This window comes from Neurospora tetraspora (genome assembly GCF_033439725.1).
Source record: "Neurospora tetraspora strain CBS 560.94 chromosome Unknown B0H65scaffold_1, whole genome shotgun sequence".
Taxonomy (NCBI): domain Eukaryota; kingdom Fungi; phylum Ascomycota; class Sordariomycetes; order Sordariales; family Sordariaceae; genus Neurospora; species Neurospora tetraspora.
Window position 1 is genome coordinate 3,192,424 of NW_026944383.1, and position 25,720 is coordinate 3,218,143.

General features: G+C 53.1%; 9 protein-coding genes across 9 annotated transcripts; 4 read left to right on the forward strand and 5 right to left on the reverse strand.

Moving 5' to 3' along the window:
• Window positions 1–138: 138 nt before the first annotated feature.
• On the forward strand, window positions 139–1,143 carry B0H65DRAFT_504887 (uncharacterized protein; the record flags this gene model as incomplete). Its single annotated transcript, XM_062827954.1, has 1 exon — window positions 139–1,143. One exon carries the CDS (start codon window positions 139–141, stop codon window positions 1,141–1,143), a length of 1,005 nt encoding a protein of 334 aa, XP_062686271.1.
• A 1,033-nt stretch (window positions 1,144–2,176) lies between these two features.
• B0H65DRAFT_450038 (uncharacterized protein) lies at window positions 2,177–3,837 on the forward strand. Its single transcript, XM_062825985.1, has one exon. The coding sequence runs from the start codon at window positions 2,481–2,483 to the stop codon at window positions 3,738–3,740; it is 1,260 nt and encodes a 419-aa protein (XP_062686272.1). The 5' UTR covers window positions 2,177–2,480; the 3' UTR covers window positions 3,741–3,837.
• A 395-nt stretch (window positions 3,838–4,232) lies between these two features.
• B0H65DRAFT_450039 (uncharacterized protein) lies at window positions 4,233–5,583 on the forward strand. Its single transcript, XM_062825986.1, has one exon. The coding sequence runs from the start codon at window positions 4,608–4,610 to the stop codon at window positions 5,199–5,201; it is 594 nt and encodes a 197-aa protein (XP_062686273.1). The 5' UTR covers window positions 4,233–4,607; the 3' UTR covers window positions 5,202–5,583.
• Window positions 5,584–6,826: 1,243 nt separating this feature from the next.
• On the reverse strand, window positions 6,827–7,580 carry B0H65DRAFT_28592 (uncharacterized protein). The gene is made up of 2 exons (XM_062822946.1): window positions 7,381–7,580; window positions 6,827–7,120 (listed from the first exon to the last, which is right to left on the reverse strand). Exons 1-2 carry the CDS (start codon window positions 7,498–7,500, stop codon window positions 6,860–6,862), a joined length of 381 nt encoding a protein of 126 aa, XP_062686274.1. The 5' UTR covers window positions 7,501–7,580; the 3' UTR covers window positions 6,827–6,859.
• Window positions 7,581–9,395: 1,815 nt separating this feature from the next.
• On the reverse strand, window positions 9,396–14,274 carry B0H65DRAFT_413754 (uncharacterized protein; the record flags this gene model as incomplete). The annotated part of the gene is made up of 2 exons (XM_062823865.1): window positions 9,396–13,543; window positions 13,617–14,274. 2 exons carry the CDS (start codon window positions 14,272–14,274, stop codon window positions 9,396–9,398), a joined length of 4,806 nt encoding a protein of 1,601 aa, XP_062686275.1.
• Window positions 14,275–16,505: 2,231 nt separating this feature from the next.
• On the reverse strand, window positions 16,506–17,970 carry B0H65DRAFT_28444 (putative phosphoribosylaminoimidazole-succinocarboxamide synthase). The gene has a single exon (XM_062822924.1). The coding sequence runs from the start codon at window positions 17,790–17,792 to the stop codon at window positions 16,869–16,871; it is 924 nt and encodes a 307-aa protein (XP_062686276.1). The 5' UTR covers window positions 17,793–17,970; the 3' UTR covers window positions 16,506–16,868.
• A 1,301-nt stretch (window positions 17,971–19,271) lies between these two features.
• Window positions 19,272–19,731, reverse strand: B0H65DRAFT_544187 (uncharacterized protein; the record flags this gene model as incomplete). Its single annotated transcript, XM_062829273.1, has 2 exons — window positions 19,272–19,579; window positions 19,653–19,731. The coding sequence occupies 2 exons, from the start codon at window positions 19,729–19,731 to the stop codon at window positions 19,272–19,274; spliced, it is 387 nt and encodes a 128-aa protein (XP_062686277.1).
• Window positions 19,732–19,755: 24 nt separating this feature from the next.
• On the forward strand, window positions 19,756–21,739 carry B0H65DRAFT_28466 (aspartic peptidase domain-containing protein). The gene has a single exon (XM_062822926.1). The coding sequence runs from the start codon at window positions 19,953–19,955 to the stop codon at window positions 21,540–21,542; it is 1,590 nt and encodes a 529-aa protein (XP_062686278.1). The 5' UTR covers window positions 19,756–19,952; the 3' UTR covers window positions 21,543–21,739.
• A 1-nt stretch (window position 21,740) lies between these two features.
• On the reverse strand, window positions 21,741–24,927 carry B0H65DRAFT_28477 (uncharacterized protein). Its single transcript, XM_062822927.1, has 4 exons — window positions 24,631–24,927; window positions 24,160–24,521; window positions 23,736–24,087; window positions 21,741–23,680 (listed from the first exon to the last, which is right to left on the reverse strand). Exons 1-4 carry the CDS (start codon window positions 24,770–24,772, stop codon window positions 21,894–21,896), a joined length of 2,643 nt encoding a protein of 880 aa, XP_062686279.1. The 5' UTR covers window positions 24,773–24,927; the 3' UTR covers window positions 21,741–21,893.
• Between the last annotated feature and the right edge of the window lie 793 nt (window positions 24,928–25,720).

The window sequence follows — 25,720 nt, forward strand, 5'->3', positions numbered from 1 at the left end:
CCGCCTTTGGGGATTGTTGAGAAATCCGTTCACATTACAGTTCCGGCAAAGACATTGTCGTCCGGACGCGCCGGTAATCCGTCAGCGTATATGATCGATGGTGGACTTTGGACCGCTTGCAAGGAGTCACGGGAAGTTATGGAACGTGCCTTCAACCACCAGAAGTGGGATCCGATACGAAAGGCGTACCCAGCATATCGAAAACTATGGAAGGCAACTATTCACGACCGCATGCACATCCGCCGCACCCCTCCTCCACCTGACAGTGATGACTCGTCTCCTCCTCCACCTCGGCCCCGACGTTCGCCGCGCGAAAGACCCCCCACTCCCGTTAACCCCTACGACGCAGAGCGTGGATATTTCTCGATACCGGCAACGGCATTTTTCTGGTCATCTCCTTCAATGCCTCATTTGTCGTCTTCTAACGAACTCAGCAAAGCGGACCATTCCAAAGGCCAGGCTGCGGCCTCCCCGCATTATTTCACTGTTCTTCCGATGCAAGATCTCATTATTATTCGGCCCTCGATTTGGACCCCGCATATGCATGAGGGTTACTGGCGCGCGTTTGAACACGGGTTTCCATTCGGGGCAGAAAATCATGGCTTTCCTGGATTCTGCGGATGGAAAGGTTTTGCGATCGAGTACGATCCGAGCTGGGGCCAAAAGCCGGAATTTGGCGCATTTGGGCATAATCGCGCTACTTGGTGGGATAATGGTTCTTTGAAGTGGCCTGACGGTACTGTTGGTATCTTCGACATCATATACGATGCCATTTCAAACTTTTCCGACTATGAGCAGATTCAGACGATTTGGCTCATTGACTACCGACTCAAGCCTAAGCACCATACACCCACAGCCATTGGAAGGCCTGATAACACTAAGAGGGTATTTCATGGAGGTGACGGGTGCCAGTTTGTGGAAATATATTCGGAGTTTGTTGAAAGTGGTGGTGATTATCTTAATGGGTATTACACTGAGGGCATTGATCGTGAAAACTCTGCCATGGGCGAAGGATCGTGCCATTGGTTTATTGAAGAGTTTGAGGCTTGCATGTTTGGGGATCTCTACGACAGCGACGAATCGGTCGATTCTAACTACTCGAGGTATCCTCCGCACATTGGCCTGCTTGCTTGCCTGCCCTAAGCTTGTGTGCGGTAGTCGGCACTTTGGGGTCTCTGGAATCGACCAGGGAATTACTGTATCTGACTTGGCTGGTCTTCTTCACTCAATGTTTTGTAGTTTTTGTGTATCTGCTGCGGATGGTATATAATGGGTTCCTTGCGGGTTACCGAAAACTTGCCTCTTTAATGTAACTCCATGTTGGTCATTCTAACCCCTCCCTTTCATGTTTTCTCGTTGAACTCTCTCGCGAATATTCCGTAGGTTAGGTTTTGGCAAACATAACACAAAGCACAAAGATAAAGCGATGGTGTATGGGGTCAGGCGCCGCGCTGGGTATGATGTGAGCAGAATAGGTTAGTCGTCTTTAAGACACAGGATCTCGGTATCACCTCAGGAATTCTATCCACCGTTCTGGGCCCAGAGGGCGCCATTACCTTGCGGGATCTGGGTAATTTGGATGTTCAACATGATGGTCGGTTTAGCTCGGTGTTTTACAGAGTTCGTAGTTTTCACATTCACGGAGAAACCAGGCTGTTTCGACACTCAACGGAAGAAATGTTGTTGGTGAAGTATCAACGATTGAGACGGTCGTAAGAGGTCAAAAAGAGTAGACTTTCACATCGATTGTAGTTATTGTCTTCTGTAACTTCCAACGCGGGTTGTGCACTTCACACAGTCACAAGCCCTGAGCGACGTGAGGTCCGCTCATCATCAATACTAACGCTGTGTACTTGTATGAGAGTAGAAATATGATGACAACGGCGACCATGTTAGGTGCAACCTTTTGACCAAAGCAATAATAAGTGCGATGCTGATCAAAACTGTACGGCGATCGATATGTGAATAACTCCTCAGTGAAGTATGTCTCATCGACCATAGAAATCGATATGCGCGACCAAGAAAGATAACAATGACCTCTCCAAGTGACTGTGTCACGGGAGCAGTATTCGGGTGATTTTCGGTCTGTTTCTTTTCTTCTCCTCTCCTCTGTGACTGCGCCGTGCCTTCTCAACAAACACGGGCGAGACGGGCAGGTGGGGGTTAACTGGCGCACCTTCCATCTACAAACGACAACTATGGTGGTCAGCCCATTGTGAAAAAAAAAATTTTTGTTCCAGCCAGTCTTTCGTTTTGATTCCTCCATCCTCCACCCCATCGCCCCCTCTCCTCCTCATCCCCTCTCCCCCGTCCACGCCTTCGACACTCCTCTCAGAGTCGGCATTTTGCGAGGCTCACGATTATAAGGGCCGAGCCACTAGTTCAACAAATCCTCCCATTATACTTGGGCGTCAAGATACAACAATTGCGCTCACATCAAGATCACCCCGATTCACATCACCGTTGGTTGTCTGTTCGGGATGTCAGATCACACTCAACAGCCTAGCGGCACCGCGGGGCCTCTAACTACATTCCACCCGTTCCCCAAGTTACCCTGGGAGCTTCGTCACGACATTTGGGACCTCGTTGTTCGACCGCTTGACCGCCCTGGAGCCCACATCTTCTGCATCGAAGAGCGGGAGCTGGATGACTCTGAAGCTAAAGAATGCGACGTGGTCTGCGGCCCTATCCCTTCGGAATCTGGCGAGTCCAACCTTCACATCAGAGTTCCGGCTGCAACTATGTCCTCCGGACCCGCTGGTAACCCGTCCATGTACATGATTGATGGTGGACTTTGGACCGCCTGCAAGGAGTCACGAGCGGTGATGGAAAAGGTCTTCAAGCACCATATTTGGGACCCCAAGAGGAGGGCCTGGCCGCAGTACTATGAGGCTTCTTTTCCACTTGAGAGGTACAGGTTCATTCCTCCACATCTTCGAGCACTACGACAGTCTCCAGTTATCAAAAACCCTTATGAAGGGGTAAAACACGAAACCGATATGATACCGGCCACGGGATTCTTTCTATCGGCACCATCGTCTCCTTCCTCGTCGTCATCCGCTCGAACGACTAAAGCAGACCGACCCAACCATCAAGTCACAACCTCCCCGCACTATTTCAGTGTCTTTCCCCATCGAGATCTCTTCATTATGCGGCCTGCATCGTGGAAAATAGATGACATCTGGTCTCGGCTCGAAGTTTTCTTTCCCTTCGGCTCGAAGAAATGGGGATATTTCGGATTCGGTGGGAAACATGGTCTCGCATTCGAGTACGACCCGGCCTGGATGGAAGGATCTGAAGATGATTACTACCGGGATGATTCTGGTAAAATCATGGGCGTTATTAGCATTGTCGACAGAATAACTTCGGTCATCACTCAATGGGATACCTCCGAACCGGACACTATTTGGTTCATTGATTACCGACTCAAGCTCAAGCAGGACACACCCGCAGACAAGAGAGAACCTGATGGTAATCAAAAAGTGTTCTATGGGAACGATGGACGTCGATATGTTGAGATGTATTCTAAGTTTGTCGAGGGTGGTGGTGACCGTCTCCAGTGGTTTTATACCGAAGGTGTTGGGGGTGAAGACTCGTCCATCAGTGAAGAATCTTGTCATTCTTTTATCGAATATGTTGAACTTGAACTCCTGGATATGTTGAACGAAGATTCCGAAAACGAATGGGGTGATGAGGAAAGGGACGGTCCAAAGTTCGGAATTCTTGCTTGCTTGCCTTAAGCCTGAGTAAGACATGTTGACGATGGACTGTCGGTGAAGTCTCAAGCAGCTATTGTACTTAGATCACTTTGAACTTAGTGTCTGTCGGTTTCTGTTATCTTGTTGCCATGAATCCCATTGTCGGGCTCTCAAATCTACGTAGCTCGACATTTTCTCTCCGAGTGGTAAATTAAGAATCTTAGTCCATGCGATCACATCCAACGCCCGTACCGGCCTTGTTTATTCAGTTTCAATAATATCGATTGACCTTTGCCGCCTGACCTCTCCCTTGATTTACAGGGACTGGCGCGGCGGGTATTCTTCCATAGAGGAAGATGGTGAGTTGGTGATAAAGCTGATCCAGACAGTTTGACGTATTTATCGAATTTCAACAGTGGTTGGAGCATGAGATGAACACTTAGTGATAGGATACTGAACGACAGTCTGAGTTTCGAGATATAAAAGCTAGAGAAACCATATGTTGACTCATTGATGAGCACTAGGTAACAACAGCTTCAGTCCCGTTTACCTCGTCATTCGTTTGGCTGTCTAGACTTGTCAAACCCTTCAGTAAAACCTCAGCAACTCACCGGATTACAGAAAGTCAAACCCAGAAATCTATTCTCAGTCACATCACAAACACCGAAAATCTTTCCCGCTGAGAGCCTCTCGCCGTTTGGCTTCCTCGCAGACGACATCCACAGCGTTCCATCTTGTTCAGTCCACAAAACCACCACTGTTTGTCTCTGTGCCTAAGATCCATAAAGATCTGATCACCAGCTCACAGAATTCCAAGTTCCAACAACGCCCTCAACCATTGTCACCTTCGTCTCACGATCTCCAACTCACACATATCTCAAAAAGCAATACGGCCTTGACGAACTCAAGATGTCGCAAGACGAGCTCGAGGTGCCGCAACCAAGGGCCACAACCCCCGCCGACGAATACCACTGGTACCTTCTCTACCAGCTGATCCGCGGCCTAGAGTGGCTCAAGCTGAAGGTTGTTCAAAGCGACGACGATGAGGGTTCGCTCGTGCAGCAGCTGTCAGCCAAAACAAAAGAACGCCTGAAAGAAACCTTGGACAACGAAATCGAAGAGGCCAACACCGACAACCTCCTCTACGCAGAAAACATGAAGTACGAAGACCGGGTTAAAAACTTCCCGCAGGAGTCCTATTCGCATGACCTCCGCCTGGGCAAGTTCCGGCAGCAGGAAGGCTATGACGAGCGGCTGGATAGATTCCGGCGCGAGTGGACGGAGGAGGCGGCTCTGGAGAGAATCGCGGAGTTGTTTGGGGTGTGGAGCGATGTGAGGAAGAAGCTGGGGCTTCATGAGGAGGAGAGGGATATGGTTGCTGTTAGGGAGCATATGCTGAAGACGGTGGCGGATAGACAGGCTGCTAGGTTTAAGCCGACTTATTCGCTTTATCCAAAGGTGCCGGAGGAGAAAGTGATAGAGAAGAGATCATCACCAAAGTAACCACATCGTACATATGAGAGAGGGGCGTGCCACTACTAGTACTAGTAGCAGCGGCATCAAGTGGCGGGCCCTAGAGAGCTGGGACTTGCGAAGGAAGAGACAACTTAGCTTTTCGTTGGTCAAAGGACGTTTGGGTAGTGGTGGGGGATCTTGATGGAAATTGGTCAAACCGATGATAGCAAGAACAAGTGTAACTCAAACAAATAAACCCCTTTTTAAACCCCAAAAATTAAAAAGGAAAATCCCAAACCTTTATTTCCAATATCTTCAACCATTCCCCAACTTGATAGTTGGAACAAAAAGCTAAGTCGCCCAGGTAGGTTTGTAGAACGAACAACAATACCCCAGCTGCAGACCTACGAAAACTGCCGCGCTAAGTTATTCATCAACGGTAACCACTACGCCATGAGACCACAGGGCTCCCCGTTGTGGTAGAGGGACTAGGTAACGGACCTTATATGGTGCCTGCCATTGGTGCCTGGGCCAGATCCAGTCTGGGAAGGTGCGCGGGAGGCGGGTGTCATGTCATCTGATGTCTGCCTGGGGGAGGGTGTGCCGGCCGGTTGGGCGACAGAGGCAGGAGTGGCGGCAGGAACAGTGGTATGTACCTACGCTGACTGCGGATCGCCCAGGAAACTGGACGATGGATCAGTAAGGAAGGAGCGAGGGTTCAGGGAGAGGGCAGATGTACCTCTGTTAGTGAGGCACATGCTTAAGTATGTAAAAATTCAACGCTCTACTACCCCTTCTAACAGATATTTCCCTAGTGTACCTGTCATGGAAAGGGTTCCTGCCGAATGTATATTCTTAGTAACCGTGACCGGTAACTGAGGAGACCTTATGGTTCTTCTCTCAGAAACCGTTGTGAGCTGTCAACGGTGGAGCAACCGTTCTTCCGCTGCAACGGTTGTGCCTTCTTAACCGCCCGGCAACCGCCCAGCAACCGTAAGTTTCTCAAAAGGTACCCCAGCTAAGTGCCTGGTATGGAAGTGAAAGAGAGAGGGGGGACAGACGCTGCCTTGGAAGTTTTCCCATCGGACTCAGCTGTTTAGTTCAAGTACATGTAACTACATAAGGTACATACTTCATAAATCGTGGTATTGGTTTCCGGTGAAAGAATCAGTGACAGTTCGACAGGACTCTTGATGCTCAACGCACGTGTTGGTGATAGGTATATATCCTGAGATTGACGTGACATGAAAGATAATGAGAGTGTAATGAAAAAAGAGAAATCCAAGCCCCAACTCCCAAAACTAAAACCCAGACCCCATCTATGATGCTCATCGTATGCCAGTGGGGCGTTGAAAATGAAGGAGAGGAACACAGTGACCGAATCAGAATACCCAAATACTCAGGAAGTCCGGGCAGCAACTGAAGTGATTTGTCTGGAAAGAGGCAATGGGAATGATCGTAATTGAAAACTTCAAACAAACGTAAATGGGAGTTATCCATCGACACTTTCTATCCCCGAAGGCCACCACATCAGCCAAGTGTCTGTCTTCCCGGTCCCTTGCCCCAAGGCACCTTACAATTGTGAGTCATCCCCCCATCACTCAACATCCAGCTCCACAACAACCCTACCCTACCCTCCCCCTTCCCCCTTCCCCCTTCCCCCTTCCCCCTCCCATAATCCCTCCACCCTCCCGACCTAAAACCCTCTAAGGCTTCGAGTCCTGCGCAGCCGCCAGATTGCTCTTCTCAAAGCACAAAATAGTCGGGGGCTCCGACAAGTTCAAGCTGGGCCCAATCTCCTTGAGCATGGCATGGGCGAGACACTCGTTGTCGTAGTAGCGCATGTCGTCCATGGAGGCGAACTCGATGTACGAGGCGACGGTGTAGCCGCGGGCCTTTTGGTCTTCCATGGTCTTGCCGGCCGTCAGTTGCAGGATGTAGGGCTTGCCGTTCTTTTGGGAGGCGAGCTGGTCAGTTAGTGGTTTGGGTTTGGTTTGGTTTGTGGTTTTGGAGTGTTTTTGAGATGGATCGGGGAGAAAAGAAAAGGGCGGGGGTTGGGGGTGGGGTTATAGGAGAGAGCGGGAGCTGGGGAAGGGAAGGGACGAGCGAGGAAGAAGAGAAGAGAAAGGGAAGGAGCGGGTCGGGATGGGTCAGGAGGAGACGGAGATCATGATCGAGGTGGAGATATGACGACTGGAATAGGAAATCAATGAAAGCAATAACAAACCTTCTTCTGCTCCTCCGCGACAACATGATACGCATCCAACAACCTCTTCTGATTCGTCTCGTCCGGAATCTTGAACAGTGTCATCCGGTGGATGCGGGGACCACGCTTGTCGTTTGTCATGTTGTCAATGGACTGGTGTTGACGGACGTGAGACTGAGTTTATTGTGAAAGAATTGGATAATAACAAGTTGAAAAGATAATGGTTCTTCTCAAAAATGTAATATTTTTCGAGGAGAAGAAGATGAGACGTATCCCCGACGGTGAGCGAAGCCAAGACTATCTTATAACTTAGAGATGTCTTGACCATGCAAGGCTGAGGAACAATCGAAGTTAGGCAACTGGAAGGAAACACGAATTCTGCTCTTTGCTTTCCTGCTAGATGGCGGTATGAAGATGGCATGAAGGATGCCGTTGAATTGGTACATGGCATCGACGTCGTCTCTTCTACTGAATGCAGTCTCGCACGCACTTAGCCCCATCACCAAGCCACCGCTGTGTTTACGATCTGACTTTCATGACAAAGCGGAAACGTTATCGTAGAGTTCGTTGTGGCCGAAGGAGGCGTGTTTCTCCACTGCATGCCATGCCGTGAGCAAGGGCATCAGTCACTTGATTCGATCGAAGTACCATGAAAGTGAGACACACGATAGTTTCCGGAAGCGAAGCGCATACAATGTGCTTCGAGAGAGCTTTAGCTTGAATTGCCGAGACATAGGAATGCGCCTGCGTCTGTGTTGTCGTGGTGTTCAATTGGACACTCGAGACCAGAAACCGAAGTCCAGAGGTCGGAAGTCGGACGTCGGACGTCGGAGGTTCGAAGAGGCTCTCCCTTCCTGCCGCTTAAACATCGTAAAACCTCCTTCTGGTTTGTGTCCTCCCTTCGCCCTGGCAGTTGGCTGAAGTGGCTGGCTGACACGACAGGAACCCGAGGACGATAAAGCAGCAAGCAGGTAGATGCAGGTTTAAAGCCACGATCTGCAATGTCCGACTGCGGGTTGTGCTTGGACTGATATACTGGTGTTTAGAAGGAATATCTACACCAGCCATCAGTCTACAATATCATCGAGTTTGGAATTTGCACGGAAACACCATAATGGATGCATGGTGTACCACAGGAGTTGACCGGTGGGGAAATTCCAGATCGACAGTGGTACAATGCCTCGAATGCCTCAAAAACCATGGGAGTGGTCTGATGTGAGTTGAGGATGTAAAGACTTCGGAAGTTGACAAATGACTTACCAACCATGGGACGTCGATCATTCTTGCATATACGCGTTCAGGCCAGACACCATGCATGCGGCCATGCCAGCCTGTCCAAGAAACAGGCACATAGATGTATATGAGGTTAACATCTTCCTATCAGGCTGACAGCTGACCAGCGACGTCCGCTTAAGTAAGGTATGCTTTGTTCGCAGACACGGAGGGTTATCGCATCAACCCTCTCTAACAGATCCGATCCCGAGTCCAAGGGAAAATTCCGAAACAGACTTCTAACAAATGACCAACCAGCCCGCATCAACGCCATTAAAGCACACCAACAGCGATAAGAGACCCATATCCCAATGCCAGAGCAATGCTAGAGGAACAACGACGAGGAGGAGGAACACAAGGCGCGCGCATACGGAAGATAACGGAACCACGAAAACAAACAAACAGCAGCAACAGCAGCAACATAATCAAAACCAAGAAAGCAGACAAGACTGTACTGCGGGTATCCTTTTCCTGGCCCTGGCTGGCTCTAGCTGGCTCTGGCTCAGCAATTGTTCGAACAACACCAACAAACATCAGACAACAACAATGACGACCGATTTTCACTTTCCTCCACCTCTCCCACCCACAATTCGAGCTTTCCGTCATTCACCCATCTCCAACTCCCAACTTCCCAACTCCCAAGCCGAAACCCCTAAGCCTAAGCCTAACCATTCCCAAGCCGTCACCCCCAACCCTCTGAGCCCTATCCACCGACTTCGAGACTTATGCCGACCTAAGGCTACGTATGATTTGAGAGAACCGAGTCACGGACTCGGCTGCATCGGTACCAACTCCACCTTGGTTTGTGTCGTCTGCTTTGGGGAGGGGGAGGGCCGTTGGGTTTCTACCGGGTTGCCATCTGGCAACAGTGCCTGATTCTGCGTCTGCGTCTGCGTATGTGCTTGTGCCTGTGACTGCCCAGCTGCCTGCTTATCCTGACTTTCACGCTCCTCGCTTCCTTGCTGCCGCTGGCTTTGGCTCTGACCTCCTGTCTGTGCTTGCGTTTGCGTCTGTATTTGTCCTTGAACAACAGACTCGCCGAGCCCGCCGAATCCGCCTGGCGAACCTGACCCTGAAGCAGCCGGGTTTGAAGCTAAACCTGTCTGACCAGCACCAGGACCAACACCAGCAGCAGCAGCAGCACCAGCATTAGCATTAGCAACCGTCCCCATGACGATCCTCATCTTCTCCAGAAGTTCCGGCATCCGATACGGCTTGATCAGCACGTCGTCGCATCCGGCCGCCTTGGCCTCGAGGATCTGTTCTATGCGGGCGTTGGCGCTGACGGCTATGATTGGTAACCTCCCGCCCGTGATCTTGCCCTGGCGCTCCAGCTCGCGAATGTTGCGCGTGCACGTGAGCCCATCCTGGACGGGCATTTCGATGTCCATGAGGATGACTGACAGGGGGAACTTGGTGGCTGGTGTCGTTGTTGTCGTTGTTGCTGGTGGTGCTTGGCTTTGGTTCAGGAAACCACCATTGACCGGCGGCGGTGGGTTAATGGTCCCATTCATAGCGGGAATGGCGCCTTTGTTATTGATGCTGCCGTTCATGGGCAGCGCAGTGCCAGAAACCCCATCGCTCACATACCGGTCGGTCCGCTGCAGTTTATCAAGACATTCCAGGCCGTGGTTTGCTACATCGACGGTGAATCCCATGTTGGCGAGACCACGTCGTGTGATCTGCTGATTGATCAGGTTGTCCTCAACGACCATGATGCCGCGAATCTGGGGTGGTGGTATTGTCAACCCGCCAAGCTCAGCTACAGGACTGGATGCTATTGGGCTTGGCCGCGGCGACGATGTCGAACCTCTATGAGGATGACTGGGGCGCATGGAGCGAAGATTTGGAGCCTTGGCCATCAAGTCTGACATGGCAGCCTTTGCTGCCACCGCAGTCGCCTCAGCATCACGGAGAGAGCTCTCACTGGGGTGGTAGGCTTCGATGTAAAAAGCAAAGGTGCTACCAACACCCGGTTGACTGGCCACTCCAATGGCGCCATTCTGCAGTTCCGTGAGCCGACGGCTGATGAACAACCCAAGACCCGAGCCTCCATACTTGATATGGGTACGACTGGACGCCTGGACGAAGCGCTGGAAGAGACTCTTCTTCTCCTCTTCAGTCAGACCCTGGCCTGTATCTTTGACCTCAAAGGTGAGGAACATGGGTTCTCCTCGGTCATGGACGCTTGCTGTGTCGCTATCCTCGGCGTAACTCTCCTGGGACCTCGGGATGAACTGCACCGAACTGGTGGCCTCGGTTGGACGTGTCAAGCTCGCACTAAGCCCGACGGTGACGTTGCGGGTTGGACCAGTCTTGGTGAACTTGAGAGCGTTAGTCAGTAGATTGATGAGAACCTGTTTTAGACGTGACGGATCGAAGTCCAGGTATTTGACGCCAAGATCGTAATATGACTGGTCGACAACCATGCTTAGGTTGATATCGACTCTCCGAGCCTCGACTTCGAACATCTTGAGCGCTTCCTTGACCATCTGAATCGGGTTCACGGTGATGGGTGTAATAGTCAACAGCTTGGAGTCGAGCTTTGACATTGTGAGAATATCATCAACGATGCGCTTCTGATGTTGAGCACACCCAACAATAGTCTCTGCACTGTCGATGCCGTTATCCAAAAGCTCACAGACCTCTGCACGAAGCTCGTGATTGGGCTGGTTATCTGTAGCACCTTCGCTCGCATAGCTCCGCGCATCGCTGTCGCTCCCATGATGGTCGCCACCGACAAGTTCCTGAACGCGTGAGAGCGTGGCGGTGATGGCATCTGCGCAATGGATGATAGCACTCAAGGGGTTGCGCATCTCATGGGAAGTCATGTCGATAAAGTTCTCCTGCTGGCGCTTGGACTCGATCGCCTCCTCCTTCCGTTGCTTCTCCCTATCCAACTGCCACTTTTGTAACGAAACGTCACTCAGACAACCAGTGAAGCTTTGTATGACACCCTCGGTGGATCGCACAGGCATCAGCGTCGCTTGTACCCATCGCGGCATAACCACTTTGTGGCCCGCTCCGTCATCGGCAGTCCACGTTGTCCGGAGTCTGGCTTCCACATTCTGGACTTTATCCTCGATGACCATCTTCTTGAGCTTCTTCATCACCAAGCCCACATCCTCTGCCCAGACGCAGGTCTCTAATGGCCTAATAGTCACCTCAGTTGGGTCGACCTTCTGCAACCCGCACATTTCGTAGAAAACATTGTTGGCGCCTAGAAGGCGTCCCTCAAGGTCCATATCGTACATGCCAACTGTTGCGAATTCGGCCATCCTTTTGAGGTTCTCAGCCTGCTGTGCTCGTCGAACCGCCTCTTCTGCGGCATGCTTGTGTGCCGTAACGTCCGTCAAGCATGTCATGGTCCGTATGATGCTTCCATCCGGGGCGCGTTCTGCTTTAGTGGTGGCAAAGATATGGCGCTCCTCAGACTGATCGATAGGGACAAGATCCAGACCTGCTTTCTCGAAGCTCGGAGAGTTGCGGGTTAGAGATGGAGCGACGTCCGTGTGGTTCTGTGGCTTTACCCTGAATTCGAATTCAACGTGATGCTCCGTCTGCAGTTTCTCGTATGCGGTGACAATGTTTTGGCGGTCCTCTTCTTTGACACAGGCAAGGAAGGCACTGGTTCCCATGGGGCCGTTTCCTGGGAAGCCTGTCATCTTGTACCACGCGTCGTTCGCAAAGGTTATGTTCCCTTGAGGATCACCGAAGCACATGCCGACCGGAACGAATTCAACAAGAGCTTCAAACATCTTTATCGACTCGTTCGCTTCCTTTGTTTGGACAGCCAGCTTTTCTTTGAGCATGGCTTGATCATAAGCAGCCTGCTCTGCCGCATTGCGTCCTCTCCGTGCTTCCTCCTCAAGAAGGACCACGGAGGCCAGAGAAGTCGTAAGTTTTTGACTCAAGAGTAGTATGTACTGACGATAGTCGTTGTCGTAAGGGCGTCTCGGGTTTAGACCCAGCAGAAGTAGCCCCATTGCGTCTTCCTTCTTTGTCGGCCGAATTGGCATGATCACGACAGCCCGGCACGGATCATCTTTGAAACCTCTCGTCTGCAGACCACGGAGATACTCCTGCGGAAGCGTGCCGTCCTTGATCTGAAGAAGAAGTGGCTGGTGTGCTGTTACGGCCTCCCTAAGCGCTGGTGCTAGAGCATGCTCGTTTGTGCTTAGGTTGATCGCGGTTTGAGCAATCGGATGGCCTTCTGGCACCCCCAAAGCTCCGGCCAGTCTGCATTGCTTTGCAGGACCATCGCTGCCAATTTTCATAGCGCTTCCTTCTTCAAAGGCCTCCACGCTATACAGAATAGCAAGCGGTATATCGTAACAAGGATCGACGTCGGAAAGTTCCTGGAGTGTCTTGTCCCAGTAACCCTTGACATCGCGTGCGGCAACCAAGTCCTCACCAAGGTCAACGAGCATCTGCATGCGACGCTCCCATAGTCGCACACTAGTTGTGTCCCCGACCGGATGTATGAATCCTACGCACCGTTCCTTTTCGAGGATAGGGACGAGCGACCATTTCAAGTATGTCTCTTCGAGCCAAGGAGGACCTCCTTCTACCTCGGGTTCCCTTTCGATAAAGAACCTCCACTCATCCTCGATCGTCGGGTCTTCTTTCCGTGCTATACGCGACATGGCATCCTTCAGCTGTTCGCCGGCTCCCTGCCACGCGTTCTCCACAGTCACTCCGAGTAGTGATGGGTGTTTCGAACCGCATAGCTTGCTGAATGCCTCGTTGTAGAGGGTCACGTAGTTGGTGCCCCAGTAGATGGCAATGGGGCGACTGTCAGCGAGTATTTGGTGGAAGGTCTGCTCCAAAGTTGGGGGCCAGTCTTTCATGGGACCCAGTGGTGTTGCGGCCCAATCGACACTGTGTATTACTTCGAGGAATGACCGTGTTTCTTCATCATCAAGAGGTCAGCTGGAGACTCATGGTGCCATAGCTTGGCCAATACAAGGGGCAGGGACGCGTACCTGGCAAAATATCTGGTAGAATCCAACCCGGGTCCGTAGTCGAACGCTTGAGAGATTGGATCATCTCTGGGGAAGCCAGTGGGTACTCGACCGAGCCCAAAGGAAGAGTTGGCGGTCCAGATCTTGTCCGGCTAAGTAACATGTAGTCGGGAGGTGCCAGGCTCAGCGAGGATGTTGAAGATGGTACTGCAGGGGTAGCCGCAATGGTGGTGGTACTAGCCGTGGTAGCAGCAGTTGTCTGGATAGACTCGGGCGCATCATCTTCAACGGGAATCAGGCGCACCGGGGGAGGGACAATGCTTCCGACAGGCGAGGCCTCGTCGACCCGAATATTTCGCGGTGGTTCAGAGGAGGGCGGTTGGTCGTTTGCGCCCACAACGACCATGTCAGGGCGGACGATGGTACGGGTCCAGTAAATGTTCATGAAGAAGAAGTTGGCGGCTGCCTGGGCACCGGGCAGGTCTGTAAGCCATTCCCACAGCTGGACATTGTTGGGCTTGCGGGTGGTGATGGCGTCCTGGAGGCGGGCATCGGCATCGAGGGCGGGATTCGTGTAAACGATGGTGGGCGGGTGCGGGGTTAGAGCGACGATGAAGGACGGGCGCTGGTCGACCTCGAGCAGATCGATAATGCCGGAGGTCAGGAAGGACGGATGCATTATTTCCACCGGCAGGGAGAAGATGCTCCAGTTGGGACGGGGTCGGTCACGGTCGTCGTCTCAGTATGACTGCTGCCGGTGCCTCGCTTGCTTCCAACCGGCACGGCGCTGCGGCTGGACAGCCTGAGAAGACTGGACGGGACTGGACTGGACGTTGCGAATGGCGATCCACCAAGCCACCCAAGCCGGGGGGGAAATACCCAACGGGGGAAAGTGATATGTCTGATACGAACGCGGGATCTGGGATACTCGATACGGATAGCCGCTTTCTCTCGATATACCTCCTCTCGGTGGTGACCGGCGCGGAATGGGTGAGCCAAGGAGCCAGAATCGGAAGCGAAGTGGTACTGTAAGCAAAAAGAGCGAATGTGACTTGCGCCTTTGCGATCTACGACTATAGAACCTAGACGTAGACACGGGAACCTCGATATGATCAAGGGTAGGGGCAGAGGCAGAACTGGAAGCTGGAGTGAGACACCAGCAGGAAGCTTTGGTGGGGATTGGGTGGTGGTCGTCGTGGTGCTGCTGTAGGCGAAGGCGCGCAGAGACGCATTTGATATTCGAGCGAAGCCACAGTTTTTCCTTGATCTCCAGCAGGATTGCAGGCTTCCCGTCGTTCGCTCCCGCTTTGGGTGGTGATGGTCAAAGGATAGGATGGATGGGGGGGATACCTTATCGTAAACCTCTTGAAAGGACTGAAGGAATATCCGCAACCCACCTATCCTTTCCAAAGAAAAGAACAGGATCCGGAAAAAGGAGAGAGAGCTAAAACAGGCTCAGGCAGGTGAACCTGGAAAGGTCACACGGGCGACAGGACGGAGAAGAGTTGGTTGGTGGTGTAGCAGACGCAGCCTCAGGGTAGCCGACACGGGATCTGGCGAAAGGTGACGATAGTGAGATGGTCCGGGGGAGTCGGGGGACGGGGACCGACAGGAGGGGACCTTGGAGGACCTTGGAGATCACGTCTATCGTGGCGTATCGTAGTATTCTGCTGCTGTAGGCCCGGTGCTATTCGGTGCTAGCACGATACCCCATGTGTAGGCGCGCAAGCACTGGTAGACATGGGATGATTAGTGGAGGTGAGGTATGGGGTAAAGGCGAATTGAGGTTCCACGTTTCCAGCCTTGGGTTCAGGGTTGGCGAGCGTTTAAAGCACCCGTTTACTGCGTAAGCCCGGGGCAAGTCGGGTTATACCCGTCAGGATATCCGGTGAGTATGAGTAATCGGGTGTCAGGGGGTAAGGCCTGGAGTAGTTGTCGGATAAGGTGTTGATACCGACCGGAGGAGATGGGCAGTTGATGTTTTGATATCCTTTCTTGTGTGGTGTTGAGGTCGAATTGGGCTCAGGCTAAGGTAGGTAGCAGGTATCCCGGGCCGTCCGCGGTAGGCTAGTGGTCAATAGTGTTGGACTGAAATCGGAGAGAAGTCCCAAATGTAGGGTCCAAAATGGGCAACGTTATGCCGCTGACGAAGAAAGAGGGCAAAATTGTGTAGCTGGAGACTCTGGAGACTCGGTCGTCCCTTTTGGTGCGTGCTGTACCGTGCAAAATTGAATGGAGAGAGGGTGGATGGGCACGGATGGGAAAAGCATCCAGTGGGAAATGCAACCGAATTGTGCTTGAATCCAGTGGGAATCCCTATGGGAGAAGGCGATCGCGGCCCGATTTGGTTTGGCGTCTTGGCTTCTTTTTTCTTTGGGCTGCAGTGTCACTGGCCAGTCGACGGCCAGTCAAGATGAGACGCCCCGTTCGTCACCGACCGTCACAAGATTCATGATGTCTGTCATAAAGATCGGAGGTGCGACTCACTGTAGTGTATTGGACCTACCTCAACCTACCTCTGCACGCCCTCGGACGACAGCTGTAGTGAAAGCCTGCATTAACACCTTCCGTCATAATGCACTGCCGGGTGATGCTCATTTGGCGGGATTACGGGAGTAACAGCGGGCGGGCAGGCCGGAATCGTGGCCGCAGATCGGGCGTCGGCGGTTTGGATTTTGCAGCTCACATGCCAGCTCGACGAGTTGATTAGCTGCAGCACTTGATGATGATTTGCAAGTTTCTAAAATAAACAAAGGACCCCTTTTCGAGAATACGAGAGTCTGATCAAGTTTCCACCGACTGACTCTTTCGACTCTTCGCCTAGAGATAAAGATACCTATGTCGGACCTGAGGTGACCCAGATACTCGGTGGTTGCGCTACACATATCACAAACAACTCACAGCCCGATGAGTTAGCTCTTTGGTTAGTAGGTCTGTTGGCTTGAGTATAGTTTTCTGCCAGCTTACACGGGGGACCGTCAATAATATGTTGATAACATACTCTCGACTTGAGAACCCCATGTCCTGTTATCCCACCCGTCTAATAAATCTGTTTCTGTCTAAATAGTGCAACCACACGCCTCGTCTGTTTTTGTGTATAGCACACCCTTTCTCAGCCTCCTACGCAATACTTTTCCGAGCGTATCCAGTATTTCCGCAACAGTGCCGAGTCCTTTTGAGAGCCTTTCCCCGTACCTCCTTTTCCTAGCAAAATACCGACCCAATGATAACAACAGGAAACCCAACAAACCAAATCACATCCCCGTAGGACTCTCAAAGCTCACCAAGGGCTTCCTCCAGCGTCTTGCCCGTAAGCAGCTTAAAGGCCTCCTTGTACCTGGCGCTCGTAGCTTCAGCAATCTCCTGAGGCATCTCGACGCCGTCCTTGGCCTTGAGCCCCTCCTTAGTGAGCCAGTTGCGCAGAAACTGCTTGTCGAAACTGTCCTGGTCCCGTCCGACCTCGTACTCGCTGGCCGGCCAGAAGCGCGACGAGTCAGGCGTCAAGACCTCGTCAATGAGCACAATGTCGTCCGTCTCCTCATCCAGGCCGAACTCGAACTTGGTGTCGGCGATGATGATGCCGTGCTCGCGCGCATACTCGGCCGCGGTGGTGTAGACCTTGAGCGCCAACTCCTCAATGCGCGCCGCGTACTTCTCTCCAACGATCTCGGCCGCCTTCTCGGGGGAGATGTTCTCGTCGTGTTCGCCCAGCTCGGCCTTGGTGCTCGGGGTGTACAGGGGCTTGGGGAAAGGAGAGCATTGCTGAAGGCCGGCAGGCTGGGGGATGCCGTGGACTGTGCCCGTCTTCTGATATTCGTTCCAGGCGCTACCAGTAATATAGCCGCGGACGATAGCTTCGATGGGGAAGACCTTGAGCCTCCGGACCTGCATGCTACGGCCCCGGATCAAGGCCTTATCTTCATCGCTGACCGAGGGAGGAGGAGTGAGGCTGATGAAATGCGTCTTAAGACCGGGAATCCGCTCCCCGAGGACTTTGAACCAGTGAGCGGTAAGCTGAGTGAGGATGGCACCCTTCTGGGGAACACCATTGGCCATGATGACATCGTACGCCGAAATGCGGTCGGTAGTAACGAACAGCAGTGTCTTGTCATCAATTTCATACAGGTCGCGGACCTTGCCGCTGGTCAGCTTGGGCAGCGACTGGAGCTCAATGGTGGTTACCACGGGGATCGACATGGTTGTGGTTGTTGGTGGTGGTCTGGTTTGTTCGAGGTGATGGTGGATGATGGGACGGAACCAGAGAAGCAAAGCTGCGCGGTGCAGTATGTGTCTTTATGAGGCGATCGGAGGGTGCGACTGGAGATCACTCGATGAGTAACTCTGGTCAATCGTTCAGGAACGAATGACTCTTTCGATAACAAGAAGAGCGGGTCCCTCGCACCTCCAGCTGCACCACTGCAAGCGAAGCAGGACAAAATTTTCAGGTGTCTTTTTAGTGTCGTAGGGCTGCTGCACAATGAATGCACAATGCAGACTTGTTGCACACCACGGCCGAGCAGAGCCCGTGGTGGCATGCCGGCCCACGTGTGTGATCAGCGCCGGACCGACCGTCCGACCGCTGAGACTTTGCTTGAGGGCAGGGTGTGTGAACAATAAATGCCACAATTTGGGTTGTCGTTTGGCCGGTGAGCATGGCATTTACTGTTCAGACAGCCTGAGGGGGTCACCGTTTTACCGTCACCTCCAGCGTTCATCCACCGCCACCAACCATCATATCGTCTGTTCTCGAGACTCGGACCGTTCCATGATTCATGAATCTGTGAGTGTTGGGTTGTTGAGAGATGTAAGTATATAGAGATGAGAAGTGAGACTTCAGAGTCGAGCCGAGCCCGGGCAGCTTGGGCCTCATCACCAGTATCAGACGCTGTACGCTGTAGTGACGTCGAAGCAGCCCTAGAGGTAGCAGGCGAACGGGAGGGAACAATGCAGTGGACCCAGTGGCAGTTAGTGAGGGGCTGAACGTACCTGAAGATTCCTTGATGATGATTGGTCTCATCCCTCCACAGTCCATCTCCGACTTTTTGAATTGGGTTTCTGATGCTCCCCGCCCTTTTCCGTTCTTGTCGTTGGTTCATCTCAGCAACGTCTTTTTGTCGACGAAACCAGATGATGGGATTCTTCTCCAACCCTTGCCCAGAGTCAGACCGAAAAGGATGAATTGGCGCTAGCCTCCAGGCTCAACCCGGATCATCTCTAGCGGGAAAGTTTTTGATTGCGATTCGACAAAATCGAGCCTCAACTTGGAGCCGTTCGCTTAAAATCAACCGAACCACTCATTTCGATTTTCGAGTGACGCAGCGTTAAGCGCAACCTCAAGCCCCGCGCTTCAAACGGAGGAAATTACCAGAGAGGATCGACCTACACCGCAGGTATCAGGGCAGGATGGAACGACGTGAGACGTTGGAAGGATGGAACCTCGGAGTTGGGAGGCCCGAGGATGACAAAGCTGGATGGATGCTGGGCGAGAATTCATTCTCCTTTTGCTTTCTTTCTCTCCCGAGAAAAAGGAAATACGCGCGTCAAGAAAGATTACCCAAGAGTGCTAAGGAAATGGCAGGTTCTTGGGGTGGTGTTCAGTTGTCTTGGTGATCGTTTGTCGTTGGCTGATAGGTTGGCCGTGGTTGGCATCACAGCAGCTGACAGGCGGGAACATTGCTATTGAACGCTCGCCCAGTCGGATACGGGCAGTAGTTTCTTGGCTTCTTGCGTTGTTGGTTCCCCGTGGCTTCTTCCAGGGGCCTGGAGGGCTTCATCGGCGCCCGTGGAGAAATTGGACATGGGAAGCTTCTGCCCCTGGAGGGCTGCCTTGGACAATGTCCGGGGAGCCCCCGTCCACGCCACACCAAGTTTGGTTCTCGGCCAAGTCTTCCGTCGGTTTGCAACGTCCAAGACTGACCAAGAGCTCTGCGCCGCCGGGGTTGCTCCTGAGTTGCTTTCCGTCATCCAGGCGGCCGGCTCTTCGGCTTGCTCCTCAACATCAAAAGAGCGTCAATCACTCCAGCTTCCCTTTTATAACCTTTGTTGCGCTTGACGTACCCGAGCAACCGAGAATCCAGAGACCCGCGAGACTCTGAAGAGCGGCTTCATCGGCAGCGGCTCCGCTCCTCACGTCCATCTTTATATCCACCGTCGACGAGGCCACACACCGATCCGAACAGATTCAAGGAGGACCCGGTCGAATTCGTTAGCCCGTCTCCATACCGATTCTGGACCGCCCGAACAACTTTGGACATCTGTTGACGGCTTCCGCCTTAATGCGATCTTAACAACCCTCTTCCGCTTCCGTCTCAACTTCCCACAGCATCCTTCGCCGTTGGAAAAGGGGTCACTGTTGATATGAAGTCTACCTTGGCCACCCTGCTGGCCCTGGCCTCAGCAGCCGTTGCCGAGAATGGTGTCCTCAACTTCCCTCTCAACAGAGGCATGCCTCATTTCAGGGTCGGCAATGTGCGTCAGAACGTCAAGCGCGACACCTACAGCCAGGCCCTGATCAACAACATCACCGGCGGTGCTTATTATGCCGAGGTCACTGTGGGCACTCCGGGCCAGAAAGTCAGCGTTGTGTTGGATACGGGGAGCAGTGACCTCTGGGTTGTGAGCTATAAGGCGGACTTGTGCACCGACTCTTCGATCCAACGTAAATCGGGGGATTCGTGCGACAAGACCTACAACCCGAACAAGAGCTCTTCGTACAAGGTCCTGCTGGAGGGTGGGTTCGAGATCCGGTACCTCGACAATAGCACTGCCGCGGGTGACTACATCACGGACAACCTGAACATCGGCGGAACCACCATCAAGTCCCTGCAGATGGGCTATGCGACCAAGACCGTCCGCGGCGCCGGCATCTTGGGCGTGGGATACTCCTCCAACGTGGCTTCCACCCAGCGCTACCCCAACCTGATCGACCAATTCGTAGCGCAAAAGCTCATCACCACCAAGGCCTACTCTCTCTACCTCAACGACCGCCGCAGCGACACGGGCGGCATCCTCTTCGGCGGCATCGACAAGGACAAGTTCATCGGCGACCTGTCGATCCTGCCCATCTACATGGCAAAGGGGCAAGCCGAACCCATCCACTTCGAAGTCGAGATGCAGAGCGTCTCTCTCGACCTCACAAAAAACGGCAAGACGACCAAGATCATCTCCACCGACCCCTCCCTCAGCCAGACCTCAACCATCGCCATCCTCGACTCCGGCACCACCCTCTCCTACCTCCCCACCAAAATCACCGACCAGATCCACGCCAAGCTCTCCGTCTACGTCGACGACATCTGGACCGGTCTCACCTTCATCGACTGCAAGTACCTAACCTCCAACCCGGACCTGCGCCTCTCCTTCACCTTCGGCTCCAACGCCACCGTCTCCGTTCCCGTCTGGGAACTCGTCCTCGACCTGCTAGGCGAGACCCAATCCGAGCTCCCCTTCAAGTTGCCCTTCCAGCGCGCCTGCATCTTCGGCATCCAGAGCACCTCCGGGTTTCAGGAGGACGGGTTCGATGAGGACTGGGCCCTCCTCGGCGAGACCTTTTTGCGGTCTGCCTATGTTGTGTACGACCTCACCCACCACCAGATCGGCATCGCGCAGGCGAACTTGAACAGCACGACGACGGATATTGTTGAGCTTACGGGGGCGGATGGCGGGTTGCCGAGTGGGTTGACGGGTGTTAAGGAGCAGCAGACGAGCAAGGATCCATCGGGCAATGCGGAATCTGGATCGGGTTCTTCTACGGATGAGGACGGCGCGAAGGAGACGGAGACGGTCACTGCTGGGTCTACCACCGCTACGGGGACGGCTGCTTCGGGGGCTAAGGAGTCGGATAGTGCTGCGGCTGGGTTGAGTGCTAAGGGAGGCGCTGCTGGTGCTTTGGCCGTTGCTGGGCTGACGGGCTTCTTTGCCCTTGTCGGAGGAGCAGTTTTTGCCCTATAGTTGTATACACAACATACACTTAGGCGGACAGACCTTAACTGCAGATATATACGGCGGTTGTTGTTTTGGATATAGAGACAACTGCTTATTGCTTACCTTGGATATAAGGGGCAGTTAGTTGGTAGTAGCGTAAATAGCGGTTACTGTACATAACCACCAGCGCAAAATACGGTACTGCCTCAGAATACCTAATCAAATAATCTTGTTCTGTATCACGGCTAGATGATAATGGGTTGTTATGAAAAGGGAGAAGATAAAAGAAGTGGTTGTCATTCTCGCGGGTATAAATGTCATCAAGCCAATGAACTATTCAGAACTCGAAGCAGGCACAAAAGAACGCCACAAGCCATCCTACTCCTGCAACTTCTCAAACCTCTCCCTAGCCTTATCCCTCGTCTTCTCCACAAAGTCCGAAAACTGCCCCTTCGTCCTCCTCGCCGCCTCCTCGCTCGCATCGCCCAACTTGCCTCCCTCCGCACCCAATCCCACACCAGGCGCATACGCCTCCGTCGCGATAGCCTGCGTCCGTCCCATGCCCTCGGCACCAAGACCCGCGCCGGTCGTCCAGCCCATCTTTGCCAGCATACCCGCGCCCTTGGACTTCTTCGCTGCCGCTGCCTCTTCATCAGCATGCTGTTGCAGTTGCTGTTCCTTGCGCTTCTCTCCACCAACAGTAGGAACGGATGCGCCAATCCCAGCAAGCATTTGCTTCGATAATTGACCACCTGGCTTGTTGGGCTGCAGGAATGCCTGCCGGCGCTCCATCGCCCTGTCGCGGTACTGCTGCGTGCGCTGTTCCTCCCGACGAAGCTTCTTGTCGGGAACCATGGTGAGCGGCACTTTGCCCTTTGCGGCCAGCTCGGCAACGGCGCGCTCCTTGGCTTGGGCGTCGGAGAGCATGCGCTTGTGCAGCTCGCTTTCCTGCTCATGGCGCCAAATGGTCTCGGCGTGCTTGAAGGTGCGGTGGCAGAGGTGACAGTAGAGGGCGTCGAAGTCGGCGTACGAGGTGTAGACGGGCGGAGCGTCGTGCTTGAGGCGAGGGGTGCGGCGGGCGATGGATCGGGGCCCCTTGCCGAGCGAGGCGAGCTTAGCGAAGGCCTTCTCTTTGGTTTCTGGGTCTTTGAAGTGATTGTGGACGATGACTTCGTGGCTGATGAGGAGGTCCTCGCGCGTATAGGGGCCATGTCCGCGGTTGTTGATGGTTTCTTGCGAAGGGACCTCCCAGTCGCAGAGAAGACATATCATGCGGTCCCAGTCGGCATATGAGAGGTGTTGATCGGCCCAGTGAGGGTTTAAAGGTCCGTCTGGCTCTTGATCATCGTCATCTCCCTCAAACCCTGCTGAATCGAGGCCGCCTTCAGCAGCAGCCAACTTTTTCCCGTGTAGTTCCGCCGCCTTTTTCGTCCACATCTGCATCTGCGGCATCATTGCGATGCCCTTTTCACCAGGGGCTGGCTCTTTCTTCCTGAATTTCTTCAGGAGGTTGGCCTGGCGGGTAAGGGGATTCTCGATAGCGCCGCCATCTTTGCGGTCGGTAGACGTATCTGCGCCTTGAGGTTCAGATGTAGGCTCGACCGAGACAACATGGATGCTAGGATAAACACGCTCGTCCCAGTACTTCAGCCGAATAGTAGGGTTGTAAATGGGCTGGAAGGAAAAGCGCGGATCCTCGTCCGGGCCAACCTCAAAGGCCGGGATGAAGACGCCAGTGTGGATGAATGAAACAACAACCGCCCTGGACGCAATCGTAAACCTAGGGGAATTGCGGAATTTCGCCACCGCACCCTTGGCGTCTTCAACCGTCGCAAACTCAGCGAAACCGTATCTCCACGATTCGTTGCTCTTCCGGTTCCGTATCAGAAAGACGCGGCGTAGGCTACCAGGTTTGGCGCCGAGGTTTGCAGTGTTGCTGCCCGGCGCTGTCGACTTCAACTTGTGGGTACCAGTAGGCGCCTTTGTCGTCTCTTCGCGGAACAGCTTCATGACGCCCCTGGCTAGAACTTCCTCGGTCACTGACGCCTCCAGATCTCTGATTACAAGATACTGTGACGGCATTTGTTGAGGGTCTTCATCGGTTTCTCCGGTCAGGAGAGGACCCGATGATGGGGCCCCATAACTGTAGCCGTAACTGGCATCATCTGCGCCTGTTAGTCAACAGTTTGCCAGGACAAGCAAAACGGGACGAAAACATACCGGGTCTCTCTGTCTTGCATTTGAAGCACACAGCACGGTAGGAGAAGTTGACTGCACCGCACTTGAGGCAGTCCCAGTCCTCATCGTCTCTGCGGGACTCGTCCATATCGCTACGACTCCTTTCGAAGAAGATATCCATAGTAATGTACTCCGAGTTGGGACCACGGGTGTGCTCGAGAGGGAAGGATATATCAGGATGATATTGCTCCATGAAGCTCTCTGCATCCGCGCGTCGTTTAAACTCGACGACCGCAAGGCGACGACCGGCGCTGTCGTAGCGGAATCGGACAATCTTGATTTGGTCGGTAGACGTGTTGGGATCACGAGTGACGAGGTTGAGACCGTAGAGAACCTACAAGAGTTTGGTGGATGGTTAGAACAATGTAGAGCTACAGGCTAGGCGCGAATACAGCAGCAGACTTACATCACGTTCGGTGGCGTCCTCCGGAATGCCTTGGAGAACTATGATCTTGCCTCCAGGCGCGGGCGCGGGCGCGTCGTTGTGTCGCCTGGAAGATTGGCCTTCCTTATACCCTCCGTTATGGCGACCGCTTGGACTTGTCCCTCGACCACGTGCTCGGTAATCGTCGTCGTCGTTGTAGTGTCTTCCACCACCACCACCACCACCACCGCCGCCGTGTCTCCCCCAATCTCCGCGACGGGCGCCACCGTATCTGTCACCACCTCCTCTGTCTGACCTGCCTCTATCTCCATCATTGTCTCCGCCGCCTTCGTGATATTCGCCGTCATCGTCGTAGTTGAGGCTTCTTGACGGACTTAGAGCATCTTGTTTGCGTGTCAGACACAACCAAAGTTAGCCATGGCAAGCTCGGCAGCAACTTGTAGTAGGCACAAAAATGGCCATCGTCCAGGCTTAGGCTTGTTCAGGTTTTACCCTCTCTCGACCGGTAGTACTCGCCGTCTTTTGGTCTTAGATCGTTCGAGCCCGGTAGGCGCGAGTATGGTGGTGGTGGACTACGACTGCGACGACGATAGCCACCAGCGTCGCGCGCCCTGGGAGCGTAATCCTCAGGCATTGCGGCGCGTGTTCATGAAGATGCGCGAATGCCGCGTTGCTTGAAGCGCGTCTTTCAAAGGCGTTGTGGGATCGATAATTTGACTTATGGTGGGTTGCGCGCTGTGAAAAGCTTCCGTCAAGTGATGGGGAGCTTTCAGTTGTCTTCGATGGTTGGTGAATGGCAATTGCGAGTTGCTACGGCAGTACAAATGTTCAACTGTATTCTACCCCACCCAGCACCTGGCAGCACCGCTACTCACACCCTACTCCCAAGCAACCAACCTGCAGTCTCTAAGTCTTCTTGGCCCTTATCTTTCATTTCCAAAGACTCAAAGGTCTTTCCCTCCTCCAATCATTCCTAAGAACTTAGAAGTCTTCCAAAATATATTTCCTAGTACATCAAATGGTGATATTTGGTCTACGGTGTTGAAGAGCAGCTTCCGGAATCCGGATCCAAAACGTCACTTGAACCACAGCTTCTCAATCAATCCCCAATTTGGAATTGGAGTTACTTGGTCAAAGCTTTTCGTTCAGAGTTTCTCATTCCCCAAATTAGAAGAAGTGAACCAAGTGAACTCCAAAGTCCAAGTGAATTCTAGAGGTAAGCTAAGTGACTCTAAAGGTAAACAAGTAACTCCAATATTCAAGTGAACTCCAAAGTCGAGTGAGCTCCAAGGTCCAAATAGCTCCAAAGGGTTCGTGCTTTTGGAGTCCAATTTTATTCTCGGTAACGACTTTGGGAGACTTTGAGCCCTTATTTCTTGGCCGATAGTGAGGGTTAGAAGACTTCCGAGCAGGCAAAGGGAGTGGGCGTAGCAACTGACAGGTGCTCCCAGGTGCTGGGTGGGGTAGAATACAGTTGAACATTTGTACTGCCGTAGTTGCGAGCATTCGACGCTGATGCAACTGAACGAAACAATGGCTCCCGCTCGTTATCTTATCGGGTAACTTACGACATCATTACGGT